Source organism: Glycine max, chromosome 9 (genome assembly GCF_000004515.6).
Source record: "Glycine max cultivar Williams 82 chromosome 9, Glycine_max_v4.0, whole genome shotgun sequence".
Classification (NCBI taxonomy): domain Eukaryota; kingdom Viridiplantae; phylum Streptophyta; class Magnoliopsida; order Fabales; family Fabaceae; genus Glycine; species Glycine max.
The window spans coordinates 41,965,122-41,992,693 of NC_038245.2; the positions used below are offsets into that span (position 1 = coordinate 41,965,122).

The window sequence follows — 27,572 nt, forward strand, 5'->3', positions numbered from 1 at the left end:
CACGCATACTATAACAACAATTGAATACATTTTTGAATCAACATTCAATATATTCTGGTAAGTGCTTTTAGAAAATGATGTTTTCAATACTCTTTCTTCCCATTCACAAATTCAATAATTATGACAATATATTTTCTAATATAAAAAAGGATAATGTCAACTATTATAGAACAAAATTTGCGGATAAATATTTTTAAATATATACATTTATGTTGACACTAATCGATAATATTTGAATATCTAATTACATAAAACACTAAACACTAATTTGTTAATAATATTTGTCATTAGACACCATTTTATCATAATAAAATCAAATATGATACAACTCTACCTATAAGGGAGTATACATTGATCAACTTTTATCAATTTGGATTATAAATTTCTCCTGAAATGAGTTTGTAACAGTTGTATTAGGATATCTAAATACAATTATATTATTTTTAATTTTTAAAAAGTCAATCAATAATTTATCTTTTTCCTAAACATATAGTTTTAATTAATTGTCCATTTCACATATATTGTTTTGTCAACTGATGTAAAAAACATGTAAACAACAATATTACCTGTTCGTACGCACGAGCATTATACTAATTTGTTTTGTTTCTTAGAAAGGAAGATAATATCATATTGTGAATGATATCTATAAACTAAATTATCGAGTCAGAATTTTTTTTTTAATAATTTCACCTATTCTTATTTTTGTTTCTTTTATCTTTAGTGATTAAGTTATCTTTTGATTTATTAGAACTATGTCTTCTTTACACATGTCTAAATTGTTAAAGGTAAATTTTTACCCTTTTTGTTATAATATTCTACTTTTTGTGTGTCTTATTTTGTCTAATCTGTTGAGGCATACATGATACAACACATTATTCTCATTCTTGCTGCACTAAATTTATATTCTTATTGATTTTTTTGTTCAATACTCAATTGTATAGAACTTCACAGGTTTTACACTTTTTATGCTTTCTTATATAAATTTTGAAGGCTAAAATAAACATTTTTCTTTGTTATGGATTAGAAACGTTTTGTTTTAAATATTTCTTACCTAATCAAAGCATGCTGAATTAGATTTGACTATTCGTCCCATATAACATGCCAGGGGAAATTGAGATTGTTTGGAAACTTTTACGGGTTTCATACTTTCATCATTTCATGTTTAAAAATACTAGTCAAAACTTATGGTTAAATTAAATATTTTTTGAAGCTAAAATAGTTTTATGAGAATAAGAAAAAAATTGACTGTTGAATTCCATAAGTTGTTTTAAAATTAAATCTAAAACAAAAAGCAACAAAATAGTGACATTATCAATGAATTTTTATTGAGAGAAAACGGAGAAATACAAAATGGTCTCTTAATTGTTGAAATCACAAAAAATAAAAACAATGACCTATTTCAAATACTCAGATAATATTTTAATAATTTAAGAAATTAAATTAACTAGTATTAACAGTCCTTTTCCACTATTAATATATAAACTATTTTCTCAAATAATAAGCACCTTATAATCCATAATATTTCGAGTCGGGTGCAATTATTTTTAAAGAACAAAGGATATTATTATTTTTTTTAAAAGGAAGAAGAAATGATATTTTTATCAACAATGTTTTATAGTAATAATTTATTTTACAATTATTATAAGAAATATTGCAGGCAATGATGAAGAACAATACTACTACAAGGGAAAGAAGCAGTTATACACCCTCGAGAATGGTGAAATTCCAGGCAAAATTATAAAACCATTTTTTTTCTCTCTCTGTCCAAACGGCAGATCAGATCCATTCTTCAACAAATCCCCTTTTCAGTTTCAGGTGCAACAACAACACTTTCTCCTTCTTCCCTCTCTTTACCTCAACAACACTTTTTTTTTTCTTTTGTTTTCAATTTCTCTTTGAACTACGCTCCATTGCTTCAGATCAAGCATCATATTGTAGATTTCCAGGTTTTGCTTTTCTTTCCGTTTCTCGTTTTGTGTTTGAAATTACATCTCCGATTATTGCAGTTTTTCTCGAGGATCCCGTGAAACGACATGGCGATGGTGGACCAGCCTCTGTATCCGATTGCCGTTTTGATCGACGAGTTGAAGAATGAGGACATTCAGCTGCGCCTCAACTCGATCCGAAGGCTCTCCACGATCGCGCGCGCGCTCGGCGAGGACCGCACGCGGAAGGAGCTGATTCCGTTCCTCAGCGAGAACAACGACGATGACGACGAAGTGCTCCTCGCAATGGCCGAGGAATTAGGTGTCTTCATTCCCTACGTCGGAGGCGTTGAGCACGCCAACGTGCTTCTTCCTCCCTTGGAGACGCTCTGCACCGTTGAGGAAACCAGCGTCAGAGACAAGTCGGTGGAGTCGCTGTGCAGAATTGGAGCTCAGATGAGAGAGCAAGACTTGGTTGAATACTTGATTCCTTTAGTTAAGGTAGTATATGTAGTTGCATTGCGTTTTCATTCGTTGTGTTAGGTTCTGTTTGGATAAACTTGCTCATAAGTACGTAAATGAGAAGAAAATATAAAGATAAAAATGTATTGAGGTTCTCCATAAGCTATAAAATTAACTTATGCACCTTAGGTTTTGAAGAAGTTAATGAAAAGAACTTCTATAAAAAATAAGTGGTGCATAAGTTGATTTGAGCTTAAGCTCAATTCATTTTACCTGTTTATGGATAAAGTTATCCAAACATGACCTTATTATGAGCCTGATTGTCGCTAGAGTGGCATTCATTGCGTTTGTTATTTTGCTTGTTGTAGAGGCTGGCTGCTGGTGAGTGGTTCACGGCACGGGTTTCATCGTGTGGTTTGTTCCATATTGCTTACCCTAGTGCACCCGAGGCGGTGAAGACTGAACTGAGAGCCATATATGGGCAGCTGTGTCAGGATGATATGCCCATGGTTAGGAGATCTGCGGCCACAAACTTGGGAAAGTTTGCCGCTACTGTTGAAGCTCCTCACTTGAAATCTGACATCATGTCTGTGTTTGAGGATCTCACACATGATGGTATGTGAAGTTGATGTGATACCACTAATTCCGGCACCGCATCTTGAATCTGTTAAATAATAGTAGGATAAATGCAACAGTTTGTGTTTGTAATTGTTTTTAGTTCAATAATTTTTGTTGCTTAGATAAGTTGAGGGTCCCCATAGTTAGGTAGCTGTGAATGATATTCCTCAAGTTGAGGCATTGTCAGTATATTGGACTGACTATGTGAGAAGTGAATACAGTTTGAGTGTGTCATGTTCATTTGTTAAGTAGTGTTATTTTACTGTGTTTTTTAAGTTGATCTGCTGGAAGTGCATACATTAACTGATGATTTTTTTATCCTTGTTCTTGCAGATCAAGATTCTGTTCGGCTACTTGCTGTTGAGGGTTGTGCAGCTCTGGGGAAATTGTTGGAACCTCAAGATTGCGTGGCACATATTCTTCCTGTCATAGTCAATTTTTCTCAGGTTTGTTGGCCATTAGTAATACTGATACACTGATACTATATATGTAGAGACTAGAGGTATATCTTCCATATCCATTTTGTGGCCAACACTAATGAGAGGATGTCTTGACTGCAACATTTGGATTGCTTTTCAGTTAACTGTATATGTGTGAGTAGTTGAGTACATTGATAGGATGAGACCAGGTTTATTTATTGCTCTCCAAACATATGTACCACTAAGCAAAGTACTATGCTTGCATAATTTTGGACACTAATATATTTGTTTCATTTCATGGGAAGGATATGTAAAATATGTATCAGTTTAACATTTCTTTTTTCTAATATAAATAGTGGATGTGTGGAAGGAAAGCAAACACAAATACTGCAAACCAATTTTTTATTTTGGTCTTTTAATATTGTTTCAGAGCTTAAGTGCCAGTTTAGCACATATAAATAGTAGCACAAATGTTTTATAGTATTGAATATTGGGTGATGATACAGTGCTAACAAAAGCTAAGTGTTGCAGAGATGATAGTGTGCGATAGAAGAATGGACTAAAAGAAATTAGAGTTTGTGAATAAGAGAAGCTTGTACCACTCCCAAAGATGGGTGTATGATATGTATTTATATGCAGCAAACTGGGTTAGTAGTACTAGACAATACAAAGCAAAGAGTTATCCTCAAGCATATAAAACACATGCTTAATACTCTGCTTCTAACAGAGAGAAAGCAAGGTAGTTAAAAATGGTAGAATTGCACCTAAGATAGTGTGTATGGTCATGTGGAAAAAGACCAATAGAAGCTGCAGTAAAAAGAGTTGTTCAAGTGGAGGATAGTCTATTAGTATAAAGTAGAGGAAGACCAAGAAAAACTCTTACTAAACCATTAAAATTAACTTAGATTTAAATAGCTTCTGTGAAGACTTAGTTTTAGAAAGAACACAATGGTGTAGTTTGATCCACATAGTTTATCCTACCTAGTGGGAAAAGATTTTTGTTTTTATTGTTGTATAACATTGTGCCAAAGGATTCTTTATTTCCCCTTCATATCTACACATTTTGCACATGGTCTTGTCTTATTTATTCATTTTTGAACTGTACACTTGTCACTTGTACAAATACAAATTTTATTGAGCTTTATAGTTCTATTATGGATATGATGCACTCAACTCAGATATTTGTCGGTGGAAGAATGATAATCTTAAACTACTCAAGATTAAAAGATTAAAGTTGGAAATGGACCTACTTGCTCATGCAGTCATGCTTGGGTTGATAACAATCCTCACACGCAGCTATATATTGAATTATTTGATAGTTGTATGAGTTTGCTAGGTGACCTATGAGCAATAAATAATTACATCAGGAGTTATTGGACAGTTAGATGAGTTTAATCCTGGGATGTAGTCTGTAGAAGGTGGATTCTCTTGTGGTTTTACTGTTGGTTGTCTGCATGTTTTTCATGTTCATGGTCCCATCCTCTTGTCATTTTGTAATTTGAAGAATCTTTTGTATTCTTAATACTAAGAAACTAAAAGATACATAGAAAAAATAATTTTGCTTTTGCTGTCTAGTATTGCTTCCAAAAATGAAGTTCTACATTTTGTCACATAGTAGAATTACTTCTTATCCAGGATAAGTCATGGCGTGTTCGTTACATGGTTGCTAATCAACTATATGAGCTATGTGAAGCTGTTGGTCCTGACCCCACCAGGTAAAACCTTTTGTACCTGCTAAACGATTGATTGGTTGTTGTGATTTTCTGACAAGCTTTTTTTCCATTGGTGCTATCTGAAAATCTGTTTTTATTAATATTAATCACTAAACATTCTTCAGTTGGTTAAAAACTCATGTTTCATGATTGAAAGGTATAAAAGTTATGACTTCATATTAATTTCTTCTTGGTCTATGACATGATTTATAGTGTATTTATTTCTCACATTCTAATTGACTTTTTATATGATGGTGATGCACTTGCAGATCAGAATTGGTCCCTGCATATGTTCGTCTGCTGCGTGATAATGAGGCTGAAGTACGTATTGCTGCTGCTGGGAAAGTAACTAAGTTTTCCCGCATATTAAATCCCGATCTTGCGATTCAGCATATTCTACCATGTGTGAAGGTACAGTCACAGTAAAAAAATTGGGATTCTTAGAGGTTAACATTTATGATACTAGTATGATTACAACTGATAAAGTTTGCCTACTATAGGAGTTATCAACTGATTCTTCTCAACATGTTCGCTCTGCACTGGCTTCTGTTATAATGGGTATGGCACCGGTGTTAGGGAAGGTATATAAATTACTATCTAAGCTCATTATTTATACTGACATAAATTTAACACATTTAAAGTCATTCCAAATGTGGCTTAGGTTATTATGTGTTGGGTAGGAGATAAATGAATGTCTTGATTACACAATGGATACTCTTATTTATAATTAGAATCTAAATATAATGGATAAGGGTTGCAAAATTATACAGCTCATAATATCTCGAGTTACAATATTCCCTATTTGCACAGTACATTACATAATTACTAGATTCCTAACAATATACATCAAATAGTTAACTATATTTTGTTATGCTTTCTTTCTGGTGGTGGATGTGTGCTAGGAATTGGGGCAAATGCCCTCTCTACCTTAAATTTCTATTGGAATATACATTGTTGGTCCACTACATATTTTAAATTGCCCTCACTAATCAATAAGTTGTATAAAAAATGTGAAAAAATAAAATTCTTTTACATGTTAACTACAGAGATAAGTTATTATATTGTTTTGAACCCCAAACCTAAGAAACCTCCTTACTCTTATGTATTTTGCTTTTGGTATGTGAGAGTCATTGCCATGAGATAAATTTATGTCCTTGATCCATTCACCACCTAACGTCAATCATTTGAGCATGCCTAGATAACCCAATTATATATACCTTTTTATCTTGCATAATCATTTTTTGAGGTAGAAAATTGATTTTTGGGAAAAAAGGCTACCCTTTTTTTTTTTTTAAAAAAAGTACAAATCAGTTTAAAATCACTGGTTGTTATTTATATTTTTCTCTTGAACTTAACTCCTTTTTCCATAAAAAATGGTGACAATTATCTTTCTAATCCGATGCCTCATTCATGACATGTTTTCTTTATTTCTTATAAAAAATTTCTTTACTAATAGATTGATCACATGTGTATACACTATTATTAACTTTATATTGATAGAAATATTAAAAGTGGTTTTTTATGCCTATCTATTGTTTTTCTCCCACTCACTGTCTAAATTTTCTAAATCCTGCACCTGTCTCTTATGGCATAAACATCAAATTATATATTTTTCATTTTTCATTTTTCATTATCCACAAACATATCATGGGATGAAAAATAGTCATACTTTTGTATCTCTACAATACATGCCATAGGCAGGGATTTGGTCTATTTTCTTTCCAACGTGTAAACATAAACCTTAGCCTAAAAAATGGGAAATTAAGGCTAGTAAGTATTTATTTGAAATTTCAGTGCTCCTTTTTTGTGCATGTATTAGATAAGTAGAATGACATGTTTTCTTCAATATTTTTGTTTCCATCTTCTCAGACAAGCTTTCCCTTGTTTCCATATTCTCATACTCTATTCTCCTGTGTGAGCAATCTTTGCTTCTATTCCTAAACTCTTGAAACTGTTTCCATGTAAAAGTAATTCAACTCTTAAAGAGAGGATGGATGCACCTTCTTGCTTTTAAAATGTTTTTGTGGTGGTTGCAGGATGCCACAATCGAGCAACTTCTGCCTATTTTCCTTTCTCTTTTGAAAGACGAGTTTCCTGATGTCAGGCTAAATATTATCAGCAAGCTTGATCAAGTGAACCAGGTTTGTGGCTTAAAATTGAATATTCATTCAGGTTGACCGTGTACATTTCAAACACAATTATTTTTCATATGCTCCCTCTATTGAAGCTTGTGATTTACACATGAATTGCAGGTTATTGGTATTGATTTGTTATCTCAGTCTCTGTTGCCAGCCATAGTAGAACTAGCTGAGGATCGGCACTGGAGAGTTCGACTTGCAATCATAGAATATATACCCTTATTGGCAAGCCAGTTGGGTGTTAGTTTTTTTGATGATAAGCTTGGAGCTCTTTGCATGCAATGGCTAAAGGACAAGGTTTGTGAAGCAACTAAAATTATATTCAAATTTGTTCTACTCTTGTTTTTGAAGTTTATGTTATTGAAAATAAGTTATTTTATCTTGTACCAGCATGTTATTTATAAATTTCATTAATTATTTCAATTTATCTATTTGGTAAATAACTGTTTAGTTTATGCATGTTTGAATTAACTTTTTTATTTAATAAAAAATATAGCAGAAATATATGAAATTTTTTTAACAGAAAAGTGTTTTTTGAATACAATATAAATGAATGCACATATTTGCATGCACTTTTGATTTAGTTTTCCTTACATACATACATGATACATGTAAGTTGTGTAAACATGAGTAAAAAAAAAGAACAATGTCTTTTTTTTTTAATCATGTTACAATAATTGATTTTAGAGGTCTAGAAGACCAATTTAAAACAAAATGTTAAATAGTAGTTATTTTCTGTTTCATATGCAATTGCAATTTTATTGGTGGTTTAGGCCGTAGAAGGACTAAAAAGAAAATACAACTCAAAGTTTAATATAAAGGTCACTAGTCTTATAAGGTTTAAATTGAATCCTTCATTGACTAAGTTGGTTATAAAAAAATCTTGTAAACTCATCTAGTCAAGAAGCTGGCTATGCTTTCTTTTATTTTGGGGGGATGGGGGTGGTTAATGCCTTTCTGTTTTTATTTATTTATTTATTTTTTTTAATTTAGAGTAAATGTATCATATTGACTCTTTCCAATGTAGGTATACTCAATCCGTGATGCGGCTGCTAATAACATCAAACGCTTGGCAGAAGAATTTGGACCGGATTGGGCAATGCAGCACATTATTCCCCAGGTTTTTATAGCAGATGAACTTAGTTCCTTGATGTACATTTGCAGTATATTTTACCTTAAACTTCAGAAAAGAATTCCAACACCAGGGTCTGTGTACAGCCAATTTTGCTTAGGTCATGTTTTTTTTCTTTCAAAGGTCAATTAAAAATAATAGTATTTGGTATCTTGATCATTTCATAATTCAATATATTTAGGCATTGGCATCTTAACCTAAGTATAAAGCATAAAGCCTTGGGTGATTGGGATGACGAGTTTGAGTGTTTCTTGGATTGTGGATTATGGTTATTGGCTTATTGCTGTTTGGTGACAAGGATTTTGTTTCAAGTGACGAAGTGAAGGTGGGTGTAAAAGGATTTTCTGAGTGGCCTTTTAAAAATCTATGCTAACAAGAAAATGCTCAGCATAGTAGCTACCCTATACCTACTTCAAAAACTCATCATTTATGTATAGCAATGCTGTAGAAACAAGGTATAGAATTCATCAATTAGAGGAGCAGAGATAAGTTTACCATCTGAAATTGCAAATAAAGAAACAGAGACTTTAAATTTACTTTCTGTGCTTATAAAGCTTCCAAGTTACACTCGTGTATTATTATTTTTGAAAAAAAGAATCATGACCACTGCCCTGTATCATGTATGCAATGATTTAATCCTCTGTGAAGCAACATAGATTTTTTTTTTTTGATGATCCATTAGGACCATGGATTCCATGGAATTGTATGCTCTCAAATTATTTACTATTTATCTATACAAGTATTGTATCCTTTGCAGGTTTTGGACATGGTTACTGATCCACATTATCTGTATCGAATGACAATCTTACAATCAATTTCTCTACTAGCTCCTGTTCTGGGCTCAGAGATTTCTTCTTCAAAACTGCTCCCTCTGGTCATTAATGCATCAAAAGATAGGTAAAATTGTGTATTCCTTACTCCTTTTGTGTGTCTTCATTTCAGCCAGTGCTCATAGCATGTCTTGCAGGGTACCCAATATCAAATTCAATGTAGCTAAAGTGTTGCAGTCTCTCATCCCAATTGTTGATCAGTCTGTAAGTAGCTTCCATTTAAGATTTCATCTTCAGTACACTTCCCATAGTTACTTGGATTATAATAATATGGACTTCTAAACTATTAAACTTGTTTCTTGAAAATTATTTAGATGAGCTATATGGTTAGTATTAATTTGGTCTAGAAATATCGATGTCTAGATTATTGTGGATTGGAATATATTTTATCCTACTTTTAAGTTATTGTTTGTTGAATTCTTCACCACAAAAAAGTATTTTAAACTAGTTGCTTGCCAAAATTGCTTGGCTTAACAAAACCAGCTAGTTAAAAGCTAACCTGGCTGCTTGGTAAACTGTAGTAATATCACTTAAAAATCTTTTTCCCAATACTTCTCACGAGCCTATTGTTTGTTTTTGATAAAGCTTTGTGACGTAAGGAATGATATGAAATGCATTGCTATTACAGAAAACCGTTGAGTCTCTCCAAATGCATCATTCTTTTAATATCTCTTAACTAATTATCTTTTGAACAATGAAGGTTGTTGAGAGTACCATTCGTCCCTGTTTGGTTGAGCTCAGTGAGGATCCAGATGTTGATGTTAGGTTTTTCGCCTCACAAGCACTACAATCTTGTGATCAAGTCAAGATGTCTAGCTAGATCAGTTTGCATGTGGTCTTTAGTTTTTTTTTTTTCTTATAAGATTTACATTTTCTTCTGTAATTGACATGACGCCAACTTGCCCAATCCTTTGTATCACATAATTGTTGTGATCCTGCTTTGCTTTCATTTTATCCGTATCTATGCTACCAGGTTCTTTGTAGTGATGAAACATTGTTCAGAATTGAGATGGGTTTTGACGACCACTAATTATATGGTTTACCAATGTGAAGATTTTGTCTGAAATTTTGATTTACCAATACAATGAATATATTTCGTTCTGTTTAAAAGATGTACATTTATTCTGGTGCTTGTTTGTGTTATAAAATGTTCATGTTAGTCGTGCTACTGGATCGCGATTCTGTTTGGTTTATAAGGTAGTTTACCTTTGAAAAACAATCGATATACGTTCATTTGGCACCAATATAACGAGATACTGTATATCTTAGTGAATTAAAGATCCAAGTTGGTCAAAATCCATGCCCAATTAGCAATAGTTTTTCTGTTCCTTTGTCCTTGGGACACATTAATCCTTGAAGAAAAAAAAAATCACTCCCTAATAAGCTACTATTTTTTTTTTTTAACAAAAAAATCATCTCCCAGCTGGGTTCTATTGCACTCAACATATGTGCGCACACGATAAATTGCTTAGTTGATAATGACTTGAAATGACGAAAATAACTTGCCAAAGGTGAATCTAAGATTAGCCTTTTTATCAAATGTCCATCTCAGCTTTTAGGTTGGCTTTATCCCAAAACTCATCACCTGTTCAAGTTCCAACTACTGCAGTCTGCCAGTATTTTCACACAAAAGCATAAGGCTTTGGCAAGGTTACTTATTCCCAGTGGGATAGAAAAGCTTCTGTCGGCGAGTCTTTAGAATAAATATGGAATAGATAAAATAATGTCGAAATGTTAAAACTCTTGTTTATCATCCATTGAATGTGGAATAGACGATTTGAACTAGTTCCGGAAGAATATTGGTAACCAACTTACATCTAAGAGTATGATTGGATAAAAGATTTTAACTGAGGAAAGTAATTTATCAGAGAATTTAAATTTCTGTAATTTAGAATTCATTGTTTGAATGTTTTTTTATGAAAAATTTAAAATTTTGAAATTTTAAAACATAATTTTAAACAATTAAAAATCTAGAATTTTACTTTCCTTCTAAAAGACAAAAAATTGAAATTCTCTTCTTAAATTATTTTTCAAGAAATATGAGATTGTGGAACATAGATCGAGCCTGAACAGAGAGGAACACGTATAACTAACACACCAATCATATCTTTTCTTTTTTTTCACATTTTTTTCCACCCTCATAATTTTAACTTTTTTTTTTCCAAACATAAAATTTTAAAAATAAAAAGAATTTCAATTGAAGTATTTAAAATTCTTAGAATTTAAAATTTCTCAGAATTTTAAATTCCTCCATCCAAACCCGCTCTAAATATTTTAGATTCATAATCATAAAGAAGAGAATACAGCAGAGCCAATTAAATTTGTTCACTATGGAACATCATTGGGAAAAATGGTCAGAAACTAATTGAATTTAACAGAAATGTGTTTAATACAGTTAACGGGGGAGGAAGGAGGTTCATTCCCCATGATGCTACTGCGAGTTTTCCTTCCCAGTCATAATAAGACCATTTTCCGCTTCATTTAAGTTGGGTCTAGACAGTTTTATGCTGGCAATAAGAGATTCAGCAGCACTACTTAAACCCTTCCTCCCAACCAAACTCACCCCGAAATTGCGGTTTAACATTCTCATCCTGTTCTCATCTCCCTCCAACTGACTCAACTCAATGACCCACTTCTTTGGAAGCAAGGCATAGAGATAAAGACTGCCAGAGTCCAACACAGCTCCTCCAATTTTAACCCTCAGTAATGAACTGGAATCAAGATCATTCAAATTTGGATCAAACAAGGCAGAGAAGCTCCCAAATGTCAGATCAGGTTTCACAAACAATTTGTTCAAATCATCATTCTCCTGGTTGACACTTTTTGATGTGTCAATAGGCATTGAAGACCTCCTCTTTGCCACTCTCAAAATGTTTGCGGCCTCTCTCATTCCACTGAGAAACGCCCCGTGCATAGTTGCAGGATACTGCTTGCTAGTCGCCTCTCCAGCAAAGAACACTGTCCCATCTCCAACACTCTCTGCAAGAATATCATAATCGTCTCCTGAAGATCCAACTGCAACATAAGAGTAAGATCCATACGCAAAGTGATCCTTCCCCCACCGAGTACACGCGGCCTGAACTGGATCCGGAACAACAATCCCCTTCGGATTAAAAATATTCTTCAGAATGTCCAACACCCTCTTCACAGACTCCACTGGTGACATCATTTCAAACCTAATCGCAGCCTCCCCAGCAACAAGCGCAACCAGAAGCGGGCCCCCAGACACCGAGGAGTAGCTATAGAACAGAAAAAACTCCCCTCTCATACTCAAATCCTCGGTCAAATGACCAAACGTGTCAATGTCCCCACCCCAGAAATTATAAGGAAACAATATTGCAACCTTGTTCAACAACCCAAACCCCAACCTATGAATAGCATCCTTCTTCCTCTGAGGAAGCTCCGGCACAAACTCAATATCTCCCTTCTTTAGCACCCCCAACGGCACAGTACACAGCACCATGCCCCCCCTAAACTCCTGCCCACCAGCATAAACCAGCACCCCGTCACTCCCATACTTGACACACTCCACAGTCCTCCCATAGAAAATTGGCAAATCCTCGGCCAAAGCGCGAACAAATTTCTCATTCCCCCCAGGAATGAAGCAATGATCACCACCCATCTCATAGGGATCATCCTGATCCCAGTACGCCATTGACAAATTTGACATGAGCGTCGCATTCGCATACTCCAAATTCGCGAGGTGCCAATTCAGCAACATCCTCTCCTCCTTATCCTCAGCCACCATATAAACCCTTCGGAAAGCCTCCAACGCCGTCCCCAAGGGCACGTCCACCGACTTCACCTCCTCGATCATCGCCTGCCTAAGCTTACAAACCCTCTCCAGCAGCTTGTTAAACGAAACCTCAACCCTAGAGTCAACCTCAGAGTCAACACTCCTCCCATCAGGCAAATAGAGAGGACAAATATCCCTAACCTTATGCAAAGGCAAACCCAATTGTCTAGCAAGAACCCCAAGAGGGTTCCCGTTTATTCCAGTGAGGACACTTCCACCGAAATCCGCTGCAGCCTCAACCCCATCACCACTCATCTTCTTAGTCTTAACCCTCCCACCGGGTCGGGTCCTACCTTCCAAAATCACAACTTTAAACCCCATGAACACCAATTGTCTCGCCGCAACCAAACCCGCGAACCCAGCACCGATCACAATCACCGTTCCTCGGTCGGACCCATCGAAAGGTTTCAGCTTTAGGGTTTGGATCTCCTGCGCGAGGCCGAAGTTAATGTAACCGTGCTCCAGCAGGAACCGGTAAGCGGTTTCGACCAAACCCTTGTGCTCGGACCGGATCGACCGGAGGGCCCGGTCATGGGTTAACCAGACCGAAACGTTGGAACGCCAACGCGCCAATATGTGGTTTCGGACGACGATGTAGTTGGATTGCTCGGAGCCTCCGACGGTGGAAACCACGTTCGCTTCGATCTCTTCTTCGGTTAAGGAATCCACGGGAAACCCTACCGAGATCGCGATTAGGGCTTCCACGTCACAGTCCTTGGCGACGTCGTTTCGGCGCGTGGATGGCCCGGTGGTGAGTTCCGTGAAGAATTTCTTGCGGCGGCGGCGTTTTCGAGGCGGAGGATTCGGGTCGGGTCGGGTTGTGGCGGAGTCCGGGGAGTCTGGAACGGCGGGCTCGGGTGTTGTTTGGGTGGGGAGGGAGGAGTCTGGGTCCTCGGAGGAGTTTTGGGGGGACATTGCGACGTCGTTTTCCGGTGAACCGGATTGCGGTGGTGGCGGTGGCTCCGCCACCGGAGGTGGTGGGGGGTTTGTGTTGGTGCTGTCACTCATGGATGCCGATCTTTCAATAATTTTGTTTTTGGATGATACAAGTATTAAATTTCTTTGACTGCCTGACCCGTATATGATTCTTTTGAATGATGACATATACAAATTCATATCCTCCCATATATAACATCGATCCTGATTATAAGACATTATGGGCTAATTCACACATATTATAAAAGTTGATTAATATTAATTTTAAATTTGTTTATAATTATATTAATTTTAAATAATCGATCTAATAAAAAAATGAAAAAAAGAGTATGATTTTTATATATTGGTAGTGTAAAAAAATCATATAATTAATTAAATTAGTTATTTTTTGTTGGAGTTTGATACAAAGGAAAAAGAGTCTTTGAAAATAAAATAATAAAATATTTTAAGATAATTTCATTAAATAAAATAAAATAATTAAAATTTATTTATATTTAAAATCAAAGATACAATAGATATTTTTTTTTGGTTTGTATTTGAGATTTGAGAGTACCAATTTAAAATATATTGCTTGAATTTATTAAGAGAAAATTGAGCATTAAATATTAGAATATCTTTTAATAAGTATTATCATCATCACTTTATAAAAATGCATTTTTTTTTTATATTAAATCTAGCTCTCATTAGTAATAGCTTCGTTAAAAAAAGAGAGAGGAAAGAATCAATGATCACACCCCACTAGAATTGACTTAACAATGAAAGATTAAAGTAATATATATGAGATCAGAATTTTAATTTCAGTGTGATTATTATAAAGAAGAAATTCAATAATCGCAACAAATAAAATAAAATTGAGAGCATCTTTAATGACAATTGAAAACTAGTCACATAAATATATGATATATCAATACCTTAACCTAATCACCATTCTCATGAGGCATATATTAGGCAAAATTTCCTTAAGCATATACAACTAATGATACAATGGTGCAAAACCAACTCAAAGCAAATCACCCAAACTAAAAGTTTTTGTACTAGGAAATCGGTTCAGGGAAATATTTATATGAATAAAAAAACTATAAAAAAAGGAATATGAATAAAAAAAAAATCTAACATCATTATTCAGTCCTTGCCTTTTTATTATGCGTTCATCAATACAATTTTTGTTTTTTCCCTACTTTTTATATTTCAATTTATTTAATTACATCTTGGATTAAGATGGAATGCCCAGTCTAGTAAGTGGTCACAATTGAACTATTTTGTTATACAAAACAAGTAAAATAAATCTTGATGCATAAAACTATCTTTGATGTCCATTAATCGTTCTTCTAAGTTCCCATATTTTGGCTGTAACTGTACATAGGTTGTTTTACTCGTCGATGGCATATTAGATTTAGCATGAAACCGATCAAAATAATACAAGGTATAAAATCTTATGAACACTTTCAAATTAAATTATAGCATGCTATCAGGGATGAAATTATTTTTCTTTCTCAATCTTCTGCTTGGCATGCCACAGTCTGCTCGCTTCCAACCAATTTTTTGCTTCACATTATCATATACAACCGAATATCCTCTCAATGAAATGTCTGCAAATGTCATAATCATTAATCAATGAGAGCATAAAAAATCACCAGTTGAGCAAAAGAGAGATAAAGACATAATGCATCGCTACACAGGGGTAGTTGAAATTTCACTGCTTACATAGCCTGAACAAGCATTTTTAATAATGTTAGATAATTTGGCCAGTGACAAGGTGCTACATGATAAGTTTGTAATTTTTTTATGATTGCAAGAACTGAGGAGAGGAAGGACCAAAAAATTATAATGCTAGTGGTATATTATAACACCAAGTGCCTATACACATATTTTAGCTAGTGTTTCAAGTTCAAGCAGTGGCGATCATGAGTACAGTGAGTGGGGACAAAAAATTATAACAAAAGTATAGTTAAAATTTATAATATTGTCAAATTAAAATTTTAATTTTAAATCCTCCTAATAATTCTCTTAATTATTAAACAAAGAAAGTGTTAAATGTTTTTATGCTTGCAATATAGTGAATACACCTACTTTTCATTATTTTATAGTTTTCTTTATGAAGTGTAAGTAATAAAGAGGGAGTTTTAAGAGAATATAGCTAGCAGAAGTTAGTAACAGATGAATCAAATCATTAAAGAAATTTCAGAACTGAAACAGCCCATGAACTAACTTATCATAACTCTGATTACTATAATAAAGTGATAGAATCTCAATTTCAAAGGTGGCTCAATAAGTGGCACTACTTCTGATGCACATATGAGCTGACTAGTTGAGTTATTCATCATCAAACACACTAAAAACAAATGTATAAAGAATATTAGGCTAAGTGAAGTACTAGTGTGGGACACGTGATAAATTAGAGATGACAATAAATGAGAAGGTGAAAATTTCACAGATACTTCATCAGAAGGTTTGAATAAATAGACTATGGTGTCTATAACAATAGAGATACTAGAATTCCAAATCTAGGATATACGAAGGAGCTAGGGAAAGAAAATAACCCCCTATTTTCAATCCAATCATTGACGGTTATAACATTAAAAGGGAAAACAACAAATAAAATTATTATAAAAAAAAAATAGAAAGCTTTCAGGTTTTCATTGAGAATGAGAGTACTACCTCCAAGTATAATTGAGGATCCATCATTTACATTACTACCGTCAAGGATTCCCAAGCACACATGGCCTTTGTTCTGCAGCATAGCAGAGTTTATTAGAGGACATGACAATAACAAAATCAGTTGGAACAAAGAATTGTATTAGAAAGAGAGGATTACACTAATGATCAAGTAACCCTCGGGAGATATCTGAAACAATGTGGACAAAATCCACCACTTGCTTCCAAACCGAAGAGTTAAGGTCTTGAAGTAATCCTTGACATCTTTGACAGATCTGCATGCATGTAACATGGATTTTAGAACAGCCTGCTCCATTGTGATTAGTCAAACAGATGCAATAAAATAATAGAGTTATTTTATTTCTCCAAACATAAGGTATTAAAGAAGATAATCGTCTTATTATGTTACTTGTTAGTTATTAAAGCCAATGTCATAAAAGGAAAACTAATTGCACCTTGAGTAAATTCTCTTACTTGATTGGGAAATTTGCTTGCCAGCAAATGGGTAAAGTAGTATCTGAATCATCTTGAACAAGGCCTAACCCAGAAACTTCATTAAGCTGAAACAATAGATACATAATTAATGAATTTGTGGTGTTCAAATTTCAATACCAGACCTGGATGAAAAATGTAGAAAATGGTTCCAGATGGATAAATGTAAAAACTCACAGAAGCAACAAGATCCAAGTATGCCTCTTTTGGGAAATATGTATAAGAACTGCCACTATCAAAAACCATCTTTCCTACTTTGCTTTGGCCATCAAATCTGAGTTGCCGATTTCCATAATTTATTCCAAGAATCTCAGTTTGGTATAAATCCCTTGAGTAGATTAATACGCCACATGTAAGTTAAAGAAGAATCAGAACAAACCTCAGAATAATGAATACCAGGTGCTCCAAATGGAATGATAAAGCATGTCAGAAAAAAAATGAGACATAAAAAATATTAAAATAATGGAGGTTGTCAAATGAAAACAATATAAAATACAGTATCAATTTGGGTATAAATCTTGACATTCTCACTGTGAAACGTATCTTGCAGTTTCCCACAAGAAAAACACTCAATTCATAATTAACAGGGAAAGAAACACATTCTTAAGAAAATCATACTCACGTAGTTAAGGTATAGGCCATGGGTACCCAGTTCATACCCCAATATGGCACAAAATCATCACCTAAGAACATGTATCCACCACCAGCTCCATCATTGCTAAGGCAATGACCAACAACATTCTTAATAAGCCCTTTACTCGCTAACTGGTAGGGTAGGCTGACTTTTGCCCTACTCAATCCCATGATTCCATCTGTTTTACCCAATGTATTCAAAAGTAAGCCTGCTTGATCATATCCACACCTTAAAACAAAAATATTGCATATAACATATCAGCACTATCTTAAAATAAAAAGATAGAGTTGCAAAAAGCAGATTCATACCCAAAAACAACATTTAGCTTGGTTTTGGATCCATTAGTAGTTACAAGATGAAGTTCATCTCTAACAAGAACCCCCAAGGAAGAACTATGATCTGCATATTGAATTTCATAGTCACACTGTAGCAAACTTTCATCATGATGTCCATTCTTCTGATTTTTCTGAACATCCAAGCAGAGAGCGTCCACGGATGATACTACATTAGATCTTGTTGGCTTGTATAGGACATGTGCTCCCTGTATCAATTTTATCCTTTGAGTAAACACAGTTCTTCAATCTCAAAAATCCACAACAGCAAAATTTCATTAATTATAAAGTTAATATCCATAGTGCATATTGCTGAGAGGCATATTCTATCTTTCAGCTTACTTTTACACAGGAAATTCCACGTGCATGTAACTGAGGTGGATTGATATTTGATAAATATAAAAATAACTCAAATTACCTTCCCACAACTTATGCATGGAGCATCACACTGCATCCAAGTTAAATCACTCCCTGTATCCACATCAAGAAAATAACTTTTTGGAGGATTTCCAACACGTAAAATAGTGAAATACAACCTGCAAGGAATAACAAATTGCTAAGCCATCACGGTGATACAATATGGGGAAATGGAGTTGCTACAATACAAATCAGTAGCAGTTCCTAGCTTAATTACCGAAACTGTGTATCATTGTGAAATATGTTGCTGATGTGGCTGCAATTAGGACTGAAGCAAAACTTCTATATTAATTATTGAGACCCGTTTCGATAAACTTTTCAAGAAATACTTAAAAAAATAATAATAAAATCAAATAAATTAAACTTATCTCAATGTTAAAATTAATGTATGCATAGACCGGAGATATAAGGAAAAGGAGACGGGAAAGGTCCGTAAGACTAATTTGCTGCACTTTCTACGTATTTAGGAACTAATTTCATATTTTTTATCTTTCTGGAATCAATTTGTTTCGAGGAGGAATTTGATTATTTATCATAATAAAATGAGAGAGTTATAAAAATTAAAGTGCATAAAGTGCCTAAATCCCTGATGAAAAAACAAAACATTTAAACTTTTCAATTATCTTTTTCCTCTTATGATTTAGCTGAACAACACATGGTTTAACTTCTAAAGCCAACAATCAAATCAGCAAAAGCAACGATTTTGATCATACCCATCTGGATAAACATTGCCACTGACTGGAAAAACGGATGAAGAGTCAACGGCCACAACTCCAGAACCATCACCATCGTCTCTGTGTGTCAAAAACTTCTCTTTTTGAGAAAGCTTCCCCAGTTGGAGCTTCAAATCCTTCTGCCCCAAAACACCAAATTTCGGAAACAAAGGGAACAGAAATGAAGTGGCTTTGTCATCATCATCGTCATCATTGTTGCGGCCACGTAGTTCCACAGTAGTGGTTGAAGAAACAGAGCCATAGAGAAAGAGAGCAAATAGAAGAATACCAAAGAATGAGAAAAGCTTCACTGGGGTGCTGTGGAAGAGTCTTCTGAATGAAAAACTAAGCTGAGGATTTGATGGGTAGGACTGAAGTGGAGGATCAGTGTTGTGTTGAGCATTAGGGTGTGTTGGTTGACTTTGGTGTTGGTGGGGTTGAATAGAAGGTTGAGGAGAAGGGTTAGAGAAAGTAAAAGCAGTGATGGTTTTGCCCAAAGAAGGGTTATCTGGGGGTGGAAGGGAGATTATAACAACTCCTTTGATCTGAGGAGATTCATCATCTTCCATCTCTTCTGTATCAGAAAATAAGAGCAAAAGAAGTAGTAGAGAGGGAAGAGATGAATAATGAGCAAATGAGCATGAATGAAGATTGTTTCCCAAGTCTACCAAAGTAGTCTTTAGTTTACTCTGTCATGTTATGAGACACGGTCAATGCTCGATACTCAATAGGATAGGATCCGATTCATTTATTCAACACTGAGAAGCTTCCAAGCAATAACCACCTTTAAAAAATGTTACCCGGACAATTGAACTGATAATATTTTCCTAGATTTAGATTATCTTTTTTAAATTATTATTTGATCTCTACGGTTGCAACAATCTCTTCTTTTAGTCCCTATTATTAATTATTAATTTTCAATGAACATATACATAGTTCAAATTAACAACATACACTCAATTTGTAGGAGAAGACTGGATTTAATTTCCACATATAAATGAACTTGGAGTTACTAAAAAAATATTAATGTATTTTTTGACAATTAAAGTGCTATCAACCTAAGCAAAAATAACACTACGATGAAAGAACCAAACACATTGATACTCTAGGCTACATTGGAATACAGACATTATATCAGATGGAATGGTGCAAATTAAGAAGACTCGTACATAAGAATAATAAGTTTTTTTTGACAGATTTCATCACAGGTGGTTCCCTTAAATATTAAGCATGATCTGGATTTGCTAAAGATTGAAGATGGTTGAGCAAAATTTGACGCCCTCGAGGATCAGTTCTTCAGAGTGAATATTTAAATGTGTCAAGGTGGAAATTAATAGTTGCTGTTGTGACACATTAAGTTATGTTAGTTTTCTGTTGTAATTAATTTTCTATTTCTCTCTTGCGAAGACAATTTTGTAATCCTTTTTGAGAGGTTCTTGGAAACTCGGTTGTAATTGGAGTAAAGGAAAATTGTGTGAAAACTCAGAATGCTGAGGTGCAGACATCAATTCTTCAATTGTTATTATTGACAATGAATAAGGTTGGACTTGAGTTGTGTTAGGCCCCATAGACATTAGCTTCTTTTGTCAAACTACATCATTAAATTCTTGTGTATGTGCTTCCTTCTTTTTTTATCATCTTTCTTTATTCCAGTTAGTATATAAAGTTATTGCTTTGATTTTGGTTAATTTTCAGATATTATGTATTATTGTTTCTAGTTACTTGAAGGTGATTTACTGCAACGCGTACCCTGTCCCAACTTACACAAACTATCTTATAGGAATCCTCACTATCAGTCCAAAAAAAAAAAGTTGAATTATAAAGAAATCTTATACAAAAAGTAGCAATTTAAATAAAGATAAGAAATTTGAAAAAACTGAAGCATCGACAATATGATAATCCAGAGAGAGATTTCTACCCTTTTAATTGCCAATCTCTTTTCATAGAAAAGTTGTCTGGTTACCAACCTGATGTAAGCCTTACATTAGCCCCAACTGAAAACCAATTAAGTTACTATTATAACATTTAACTTCAAGATTCGAAACAAGCTAGCTCAAAGCATCTTATTAAAAAATAAATTGACCAAGACCTCTACTCCATTCATTTGGTTTCATTTATTTGAAACTTATAGAATTAAAAGTCTCTGTTGTGTAAAATTAAAAAAATGATTTAGTTATTATGACTAAACAATAACTTGTGTCGGCTAAGGACGCATAACAAGACATCAATAATTAGTGTGATCTTTCGTCATGACATCAATGTAGTTTTGTAAGAAGACTAGTTTAAAGATCATCTCACTTAAGAGTTATTACTAACAAACAAAACTGAAAAAAAAAAAAAAACGATTGTCTTAATTGGAAAAGAACTACTGGTGAACTTACAAAGGAACGGCGGAAAAAGGCGAAATTCCAAACTAACTAGAGTACTTAAGGTGATATAAGTTGAAATCATCATACAAACACTTTAATTTCTCAATTTTTTCCATCTAACTTTAATTATGATATTAGACCTGCCACCATTGTATCACAAGCAAATGCCTTGCTCTTGGCATTGACAACCCAGATTTCTCATTCATATCCAATTCATCAGGATCGATACCATAAGGTAGCCCCCAGTGGAAGCAATATAGCAATTGGGCCAAAACCAACTTTACTATGGTCAAACCCATTACCATTCCTGGGCAGCTTGTACGACCAGACCCAAATGGTATAAGTGGAAAGTCTTGTCCCTTAAAATCTACGTTGTCATTCATAAATCTTTCAGGATAAAACACTTCAGCATTTTCAGACCACACTTTAGGGTGTCTCCCTATAGCCCATGCATTTATTATAACTCGTGACTTCTTCTTCATGTAGTAACCTTCAATCACAATAGCTTCCATTGATTCATGAGGGGCTAGTAAGGGCACAACAGGGTGTAGCCTTAGTGTCTCCTTCACAACCGTATCCAAATAGCATAATTTTGCTAAATCGTTCTCCTCCACCATTTTGTTTATTCCAACTACATTTTTTAGCTCGTTTTGAAGATTTTCCATCACTCTTGGATGCCGCACAAGTTCTGAAATGGCTCATTCAATCACATCACTAGACGTTTCCGATGATCCGATTATCATATCAAACACAATGCCCTTGTTGCTCCTTTTATCGATTATATGTGCATGTCCATCGTGGGGATGTATTGGTTGGTCCTTTAATTAAAGTAATGTGTAAATGAAATCCTTAAGGTGCCCTTGTGCTGGAGGAGCTAGTTGATGCTCCTCAATCATCTCAGCTAACATTTTGTCAACTCTTTACTGATTTTCTTCGAGCGTCGTGTTAATCCCTTTTAATTGTGGACCGCCAAGAACAAAATACAAGGCATAATTAGTTATTGAAATACATATTATCAAGTGGATATATTAAAAATTTAAATTAGTTTTTTAGTTTCATATTCATTTATAAAAAAAAATTAAAAGTAAATTTTGAAAAGTATTCTTTACATTTATTTTATGAACATCTTTATGGCCATTGTTGAATTATCTTTAAGTTAATTGTAAATAAAATCATTTCTGTTTAAAATAAATTTTTTAATATATTAGAGACTACAAACAACATAAAAATTTATTAAAAATCTAAAATAAAATTTAATCATTTATAAAAATTTGAAATATATTTAGTCCTAAAGACATTGTTTAAGGAAAGAAGGTGTTGTTGGGGTTCAGGGAAGAGAAGGATACCATGGATTATATACCAAATTGATTAATTGAAGGGCATTTGTGTAAACTCAATGTCAAATAAAAAATAATTTTAACTCAAGTGTCAACCGGTATCGAAATCTCAGTCTTTGAATATTATACATTATATCTAACGGTTATAATATGATTATAAGACAGTGTGGTTCATCAAAGATGATTCATATTCATGGTTCACGTTAGACATCATCTTAAGGTTACTATAAATGATCAAATTTTAATTGTAAATGAATATTTTTGTCTTAATAAAATTAATATATATTTATGATTTTTCCATTATAGTTTTGATGAATTTTGATTGTGGAATTTGTATCTTGATTAACACACGCACACACAAAAACACTAACCTGGAGATCAAAGAGGCGAAGCCAAGGCACATAATCTGCCAAAATGAAAGCCACCGAAACACTCATATAGCCCTTCAAGTCAAACCTACGATCCTTGTTCCTTCCCAACACCATCTTGCATGCCATATTCCGCAACACTTCCCCCACTCTCTCACTAACGTCCACAATCTCACGCGCCATTGCTGCTTCCTTCAGAGACTCCACCATCGCCCCAATCTCCCTCTTTCTCAGAGCACCAAAAGACGCTAATTTCGACGCTCTCAGAGGGCGCGTGGTGCACGCTTCCTCACGTTTCGCCAGTACGGCCCGTACTCCACAAACGCAGGGCCGTTTCGAACTTTGGCCTGTTCGCGAACACGGTGTCGTGCGTCTTAAGGAACAGTTCCGCGGCTTCCGGGGACGAAACAACGACGGTTGGAACGTTTCCTAGTTGTAAAGACATTATGGGACTGTAACGTTTGGAAAGGGATTGGAGGGAACGGTGTGGGAGTGTTCCTGATCCTCCTAGCACGTGGAGGTTTCTGATGATCGCTAACTGTGGCGGTCCCGGCGGACACGGTGGTGGTGCCTAGGATGTAGATTAATGTGACAAGGGGAACTATGAGAATGACTAGTGTTAGAGGAGACATGTTGTGTTGAAGTGATCTTAGTTTAGTGTATGTTGGTTGGACTCTAGTTCCTTATGTACTCGTTTAAATCTTGTTATTATGCTCTTCGACTTGAAAGATGAAGTGTTTATTTGCAGGTTTTCCTTTTTAGGAAAATGTTCCTGTTACTAAATTACCTTCTATCTTATTAACTCCAACTTTTGTTAGGTGTCTAATTTAAAAATTATTTTTTTATTTAAATAAGTTGTCACCTTTACATAATTTATATAATTAAAAAATTGATTTTAAAAAATAAATATATCATCATTTTAGATATTTTGATTTATTATTCATATTTCATTTTAATAAAATCTCTTTGTTTTTGTGTATGTGATAATTTTAGACATTAGTCGTCGTGTCAAATGTTCATGCTTCATAAATACTAAAATAAGGTTTTAAAAGGCAATCAATCGCAATTTCTATTGCAACATAAAATTTTTTGGAGTATTTGTGACCGCAATGCAACTAAAATTGTAATATATCGTATGTAATTTCCTATGAAATCGTTGAAGGTGACAAAACTCTGAGTGACCATGACTTAAAACCTTGGTTGTATGTATCCTTGGTGTTGATGACATTTATCGAGGTTGAAAAAAGCGCAATAAGGATTTGTCTCATGTCGTGATTCGGGATGATTATACTTTACAAAACTCTAATTGTTTTTATTTAACATTTTGATGCTCGTGGAATTTGTTAGAATTGATACAATGATGTGAGAGACACCTAACTTAGGTAAAAATTAATAGATAAATAAATAATAATTAAATTAATAAAAGAAATTTTGAGTGACATAACTATTACTTAATGAGAATAATGATTATAAAAGACTTAATATCACTAAAGTCAAATAAGATTTAAAAAATCAAAGTATTATCTCTAATTCTTAGTCTTCATGAGACACATAAACAATAAAAAAAAAAAAGTTAAATTTTGTTTCTATCATTTTTCCAGAAATCAAAATATATCAAAGAAAAAATTTATTATAAAAAAAATATATACTATTTATAAATCGTATATTTCAAGATTTTATTAGTTTTTTTATATATATATAGGGACCTACATAATTTTTACGTGGGAAATCAGATAACGTATCTTGTTTGTATCCAAGAAAAATCCTCTGTGGATTTGATTCTAATCTATATGAAAGCCAAAGTAAGCATTGATAAAATAAATTAGGAGTGACCTGGTCGCTGTTTTGAATTTGATTAAAGAGCATTGAAGATGAAGATATCAAAACATATCCTTAGAAAATGACAATAGTTGAACAGCAAAAGAATGTTTGCTTGTCATTTGTTTCATTAGAATTAAGAATTGCTTTATCTCTGATGCTAAGAATTAACGAATTATGTGTCTTATGAAATCTTGTGACGTCAATTGAATCTCACCCTTCGTTTTCCACCTTATGAACGACATCATGATTGACTTCATTTTGTGCATTCAAATGTGACGATCGAATTATTTTACATTTGTCATGAGATAGATTATTTTTCAGAATGTCTGTTTGTTATATGCCATGATTACCAAACTGAGTGAGTTCGTTTATATATTCTGTTATTTCTTTACCATAAATTGTTGCAATGCTGATTTACTGCTCCAATTTCGAATGTTAGAATACTGAATGGTTCAAGTATAGGGTACCAATGGCAGAGTCATCACAGTAATCAGGATGGAGATTGGAATGATGCATTTATTCTCTCTCTTCTGCTGAAGCAACAAATATAAATTACAAAAGTATATAAAAATGCAACTTCAAGGTCATATCAATGCAGAATTGCAGATCAAATAAATAAATCGTAACTCAAATGATTGGGAAGCAAGGAAAAGTCTCTCCATGCACTTAAGCATTTAGTTACTCAAGTTTAAACCATCTAAACATTCCTTAGCCCACCACTCGCAATTTGTTTGCTTCGGCTATTAGTTAAACAATCACATCTTTTTGAACTGACCAGGGAATTTTAGTAATACTAAGAAGATATGGTAGTTGTGAGGTGAAGTCTTTTATCAGTTATTTTTTAAGGAACCATGGAGTAGCCTGTTATGACTCTTTCATACACAGTCGTTTGACCCAGTGAGCATACAGACTGGTGCAGGAATATTGTAATAATCACAATCTGTGCAGCAGGGCCTGCGCAAGTGATGGCTTGGCCTGCATTCATGTTTTGTATAGACAAGGAGAAAAATAGAGAGGAAAGATAGAAATATAAGAGAAATAGAATATAAAAGATTGTTAATATACTTACTAAATAAACTTATCAATAACTACTTAGAAGAGAAGAAAACAAGAGTTGATATAATGTCACAAGAGAAAGATACACATAAAAATGAAATGAAAAATAATTAGAAGTATTGTTCAACCTTTTCATATTACAATTTTGTAGTGTGTACCATTAACACTATTGCAATCAGTGCATTGGGTTTGATCCAATAGCTACAAAGAAGCCATAAAGCGGGGACCAATTCTTATTTATTTTAAGAAATAAAATACAAGTATCATTTGACATTTCTTAATTTAATGATAAGTAAACCTTATTTTACCTATAAACATAATCTATTTTAATTTAGCCCTTTCCAACTTCCCCAGCTAGCCGATAAGTTGGTACAGCTAGCAAGTGATTACTTCTTGGAATTGTGAGGCCAAATTTCTCAGTCATGTCCAAGTCATCAGGGGACATGCCTAATGGAAGCTCCCAATTGAAGCAATGCACCAATTGAGCTAGAACAATCTTAACAGTAGTTAGACCCAAATGAATTCCAGGACATCCTCTACGACCAGAACCAAATGGTAAAAGTCTAAAGTCATATCCCCTCATGTCCACATTGCTATTGGCAAATCTTTCTGGATAAAACACCTCAGCATTATCTGACCAAACCTTAGGATCTCTCCCAATTGCCCATGCATTTACTATGATCCTTGACTTTTTCTTTATGCAATAGCCATCAATAGTAACATCTTCTCTACACTCACGAGGTATTAGCAAAGGTGCAACCGGGTACAATCTTAGTGTTTCCTTCACCACTAAGTCCAAGTAAGGAAATTTTTCCATATCACTCTCCTCCACCTTTCTATTCATCCCCTCTACACATTCCAACTCATCTTGAAGTTTCTTCATCACACTTGGATGCTTTAGGAGTTCTGACATAGCCCATTCAATCGTTGTAGCAGATGTGTCAATTGCTGCGACAATCATAGTCATCATAATAGCTTTGATATTTGTTCTATCAAGAACATGACCATGTTCGTCCTGGGGATCCAGGGGTTGATGCATAAGCGCTAGGAATATGTTCACTAAGTCCTTCTGGCGTTGGCCTTTCTGTTCTCTATCAGAAGATTGTTCATGGTCTTTGATAATCTGCTCCAAGACTACGTCAAATGATTTACTTACTTTCTTTAATCGCCTTACTATTCCCTGATGTGCCAGTGATTGAATAAGACACATAATATCTCATTATTTCAGGGTAAGAACAATCATAAATGATAAATAGAGTGAATAATGAAAAGAGAGTCACATCCCAAAATTCAATCAGTAACGGAACTCATCCTTAATGATTGTCTAATAGTTAGTTTGGATGTTAGTAAACCCTTACAAGAGAAGAACATAAAAAGAATCAAGAGGAGATAAAATGAATCATAAGTTAA

At 34.1% G+C, this 27,572-nt stretch overlaps 3 protein-coding genes and 1 pseudogene across 4 annotated transcripts; 1 reads left to right on the forward strand and 3 right to left on the reverse strand.

Moving 5' to 3' along the window:
• The first annotated feature begins 1,653 nt into the window (after positions 1 to 1,653).
• LOC100781098 (serine/threonine-protein phosphatase 2A 65 kDa regulatory subunit A beta isoform) lies at positions 1,654 to 10,288 on the forward strand. The gene is made up of 13 exons (XM_003534123.5): positions 1,654 to 1,815; positions 2,007 to 2,426; positions 2,756 to 3,002; positions 3,339 to 3,451; positions 5,060 to 5,139; positions 5,406 to 5,547; positions 5,637 to 5,717; positions 7,173 to 7,277; positions 7,389 to 7,571; positions 8,302 to 8,394; positions 9,164 to 9,303; positions 9,374 to 9,440; positions 9,937 to 10,288. The coding sequence occupies exons 2-13, from the start codon at positions 2,034 to 2,036 to the stop codon at positions 10,054 to 10,056; spliced, it is 1,764 nt and encodes a 587-aa protein (XP_003534171.1). The 5' UTR covers positions 1,654 to 1,815; positions 2,007 to 2,033; the 3' UTR covers positions 10,057 to 10,288.
• A 1,289-nt stretch (positions 10,289 to 11,577) lies between these two features.
• Positions 11,578 to 14,154, reverse strand: LOC106794445 (lysine-specific histone demethylase 1 homolog 1). The gene is given in 2 exon segments (XM_014761721.3): positions 11,578 to 12,188; positions 12,190 to 14,154. Coding segments are annotated over 2 exon segments (2,025 nt in total). The 5' UTR covers positions 14,149 to 14,154; the 3' UTR covers positions 11,578 to 12,122.
• A 1,101-nt stretch (positions 14,155 to 15,255) lies between these two features.
• Positions 15,256 to 19,928, reverse strand: LOC100810687 (aspartyl protease APCB1). Of its 2 annotated transcripts, XM_014762254.2 has the most exons (9): positions 19,212 to 19,928; positions 18,500 to 18,617; positions 18,058 to 18,290; positions 17,738 to 17,977; positions 17,293 to 17,443; positions 17,098 to 17,183; positions 16,784 to 16,898; positions 16,627 to 16,699; positions 15,256 to 15,557 (listed from the first exon to the last, which is right to left on the reverse strand). In XM_014762254.2, exons 1-9 carry the CDS (start codon positions 19,778 to 19,780, stop codon positions 15,424 to 15,426), a joined length of 1,719 nt encoding a protein of 572 aa, XP_014617740.1. In that variant the 5' UTR covers positions 19,781 to 19,928; the 3' UTR covers positions 15,256 to 15,423. The 2 variants fall into 2 exon arrangements, with proteins under 2 accessions (XP_014617740.1, XP_014617741.1); XM_014762255.2 differs by lacking the exons at positions 15,256 to 15,557; positions 16,627 to 16,699 and having other exon boundaries at positions 17,079 to 17,183.
• A 1,321-nt stretch (positions 19,929 to 21,249) lies between these two features.
• On the reverse strand, positions 21,250 to 27,372 carry LOC100811227 (cytochrome P450 CYP736A12-like; annotated as a pseudogene).
• Positions 27,373 to 27,572: the final 200 nt, after the last annotated feature.

What these genes read in the sequence shown, in the direction of transcription:
- LOC100781098 (XM_003534123.5), top strand. Translation starts at nt 2,034, where the DNA reads ATGGCGATGGTGGACCAGCCTCTGTATCCGATTGCCGTTTTGATCGAC. An exon ending in ATTAATGCATCAAAAGATAG is followed by an intron (nt 9,304 to 9,373) that starts GTAAAATTGTGT and finishes CATGTCTTGCAG; the next exon opens with GGTACCCAATATCAAATTCA. An exon ending in TCCCAATTGTTGATCAGTCT is followed by an intron (nt 9,441 to 9,936) that starts GTAAGTAGCTTC and finishes TGAACAATGAAG; the next exon opens with GTTGTTGAGAGTACCATTCG.
- LOC100810687 (XM_014762254.2), bottom strand. Translation starts at nt 19,780, where the DNA reads ATGGAAGATGATGAATCTCCTCAGATCAAAGGAGTTGTTATAATCTCC. An exon ending in CATGCATAAGTTGTGGGAAG is followed by an intron (nt 18,291 to 18,499) that starts GTAATTTGAGTT and finishes AAATTGATACAG; the next exon opens with GGAGCACATGTCCTATACAA. An exon ending in AGGGTTACTTGATCATTAGT is followed by an intron (nt 16,700 to 16,783) that starts GTAATCCTCTCT and finishes GCTATGCTGCAG; the next exon opens with AACAAAGGCCATGTGTGCTT.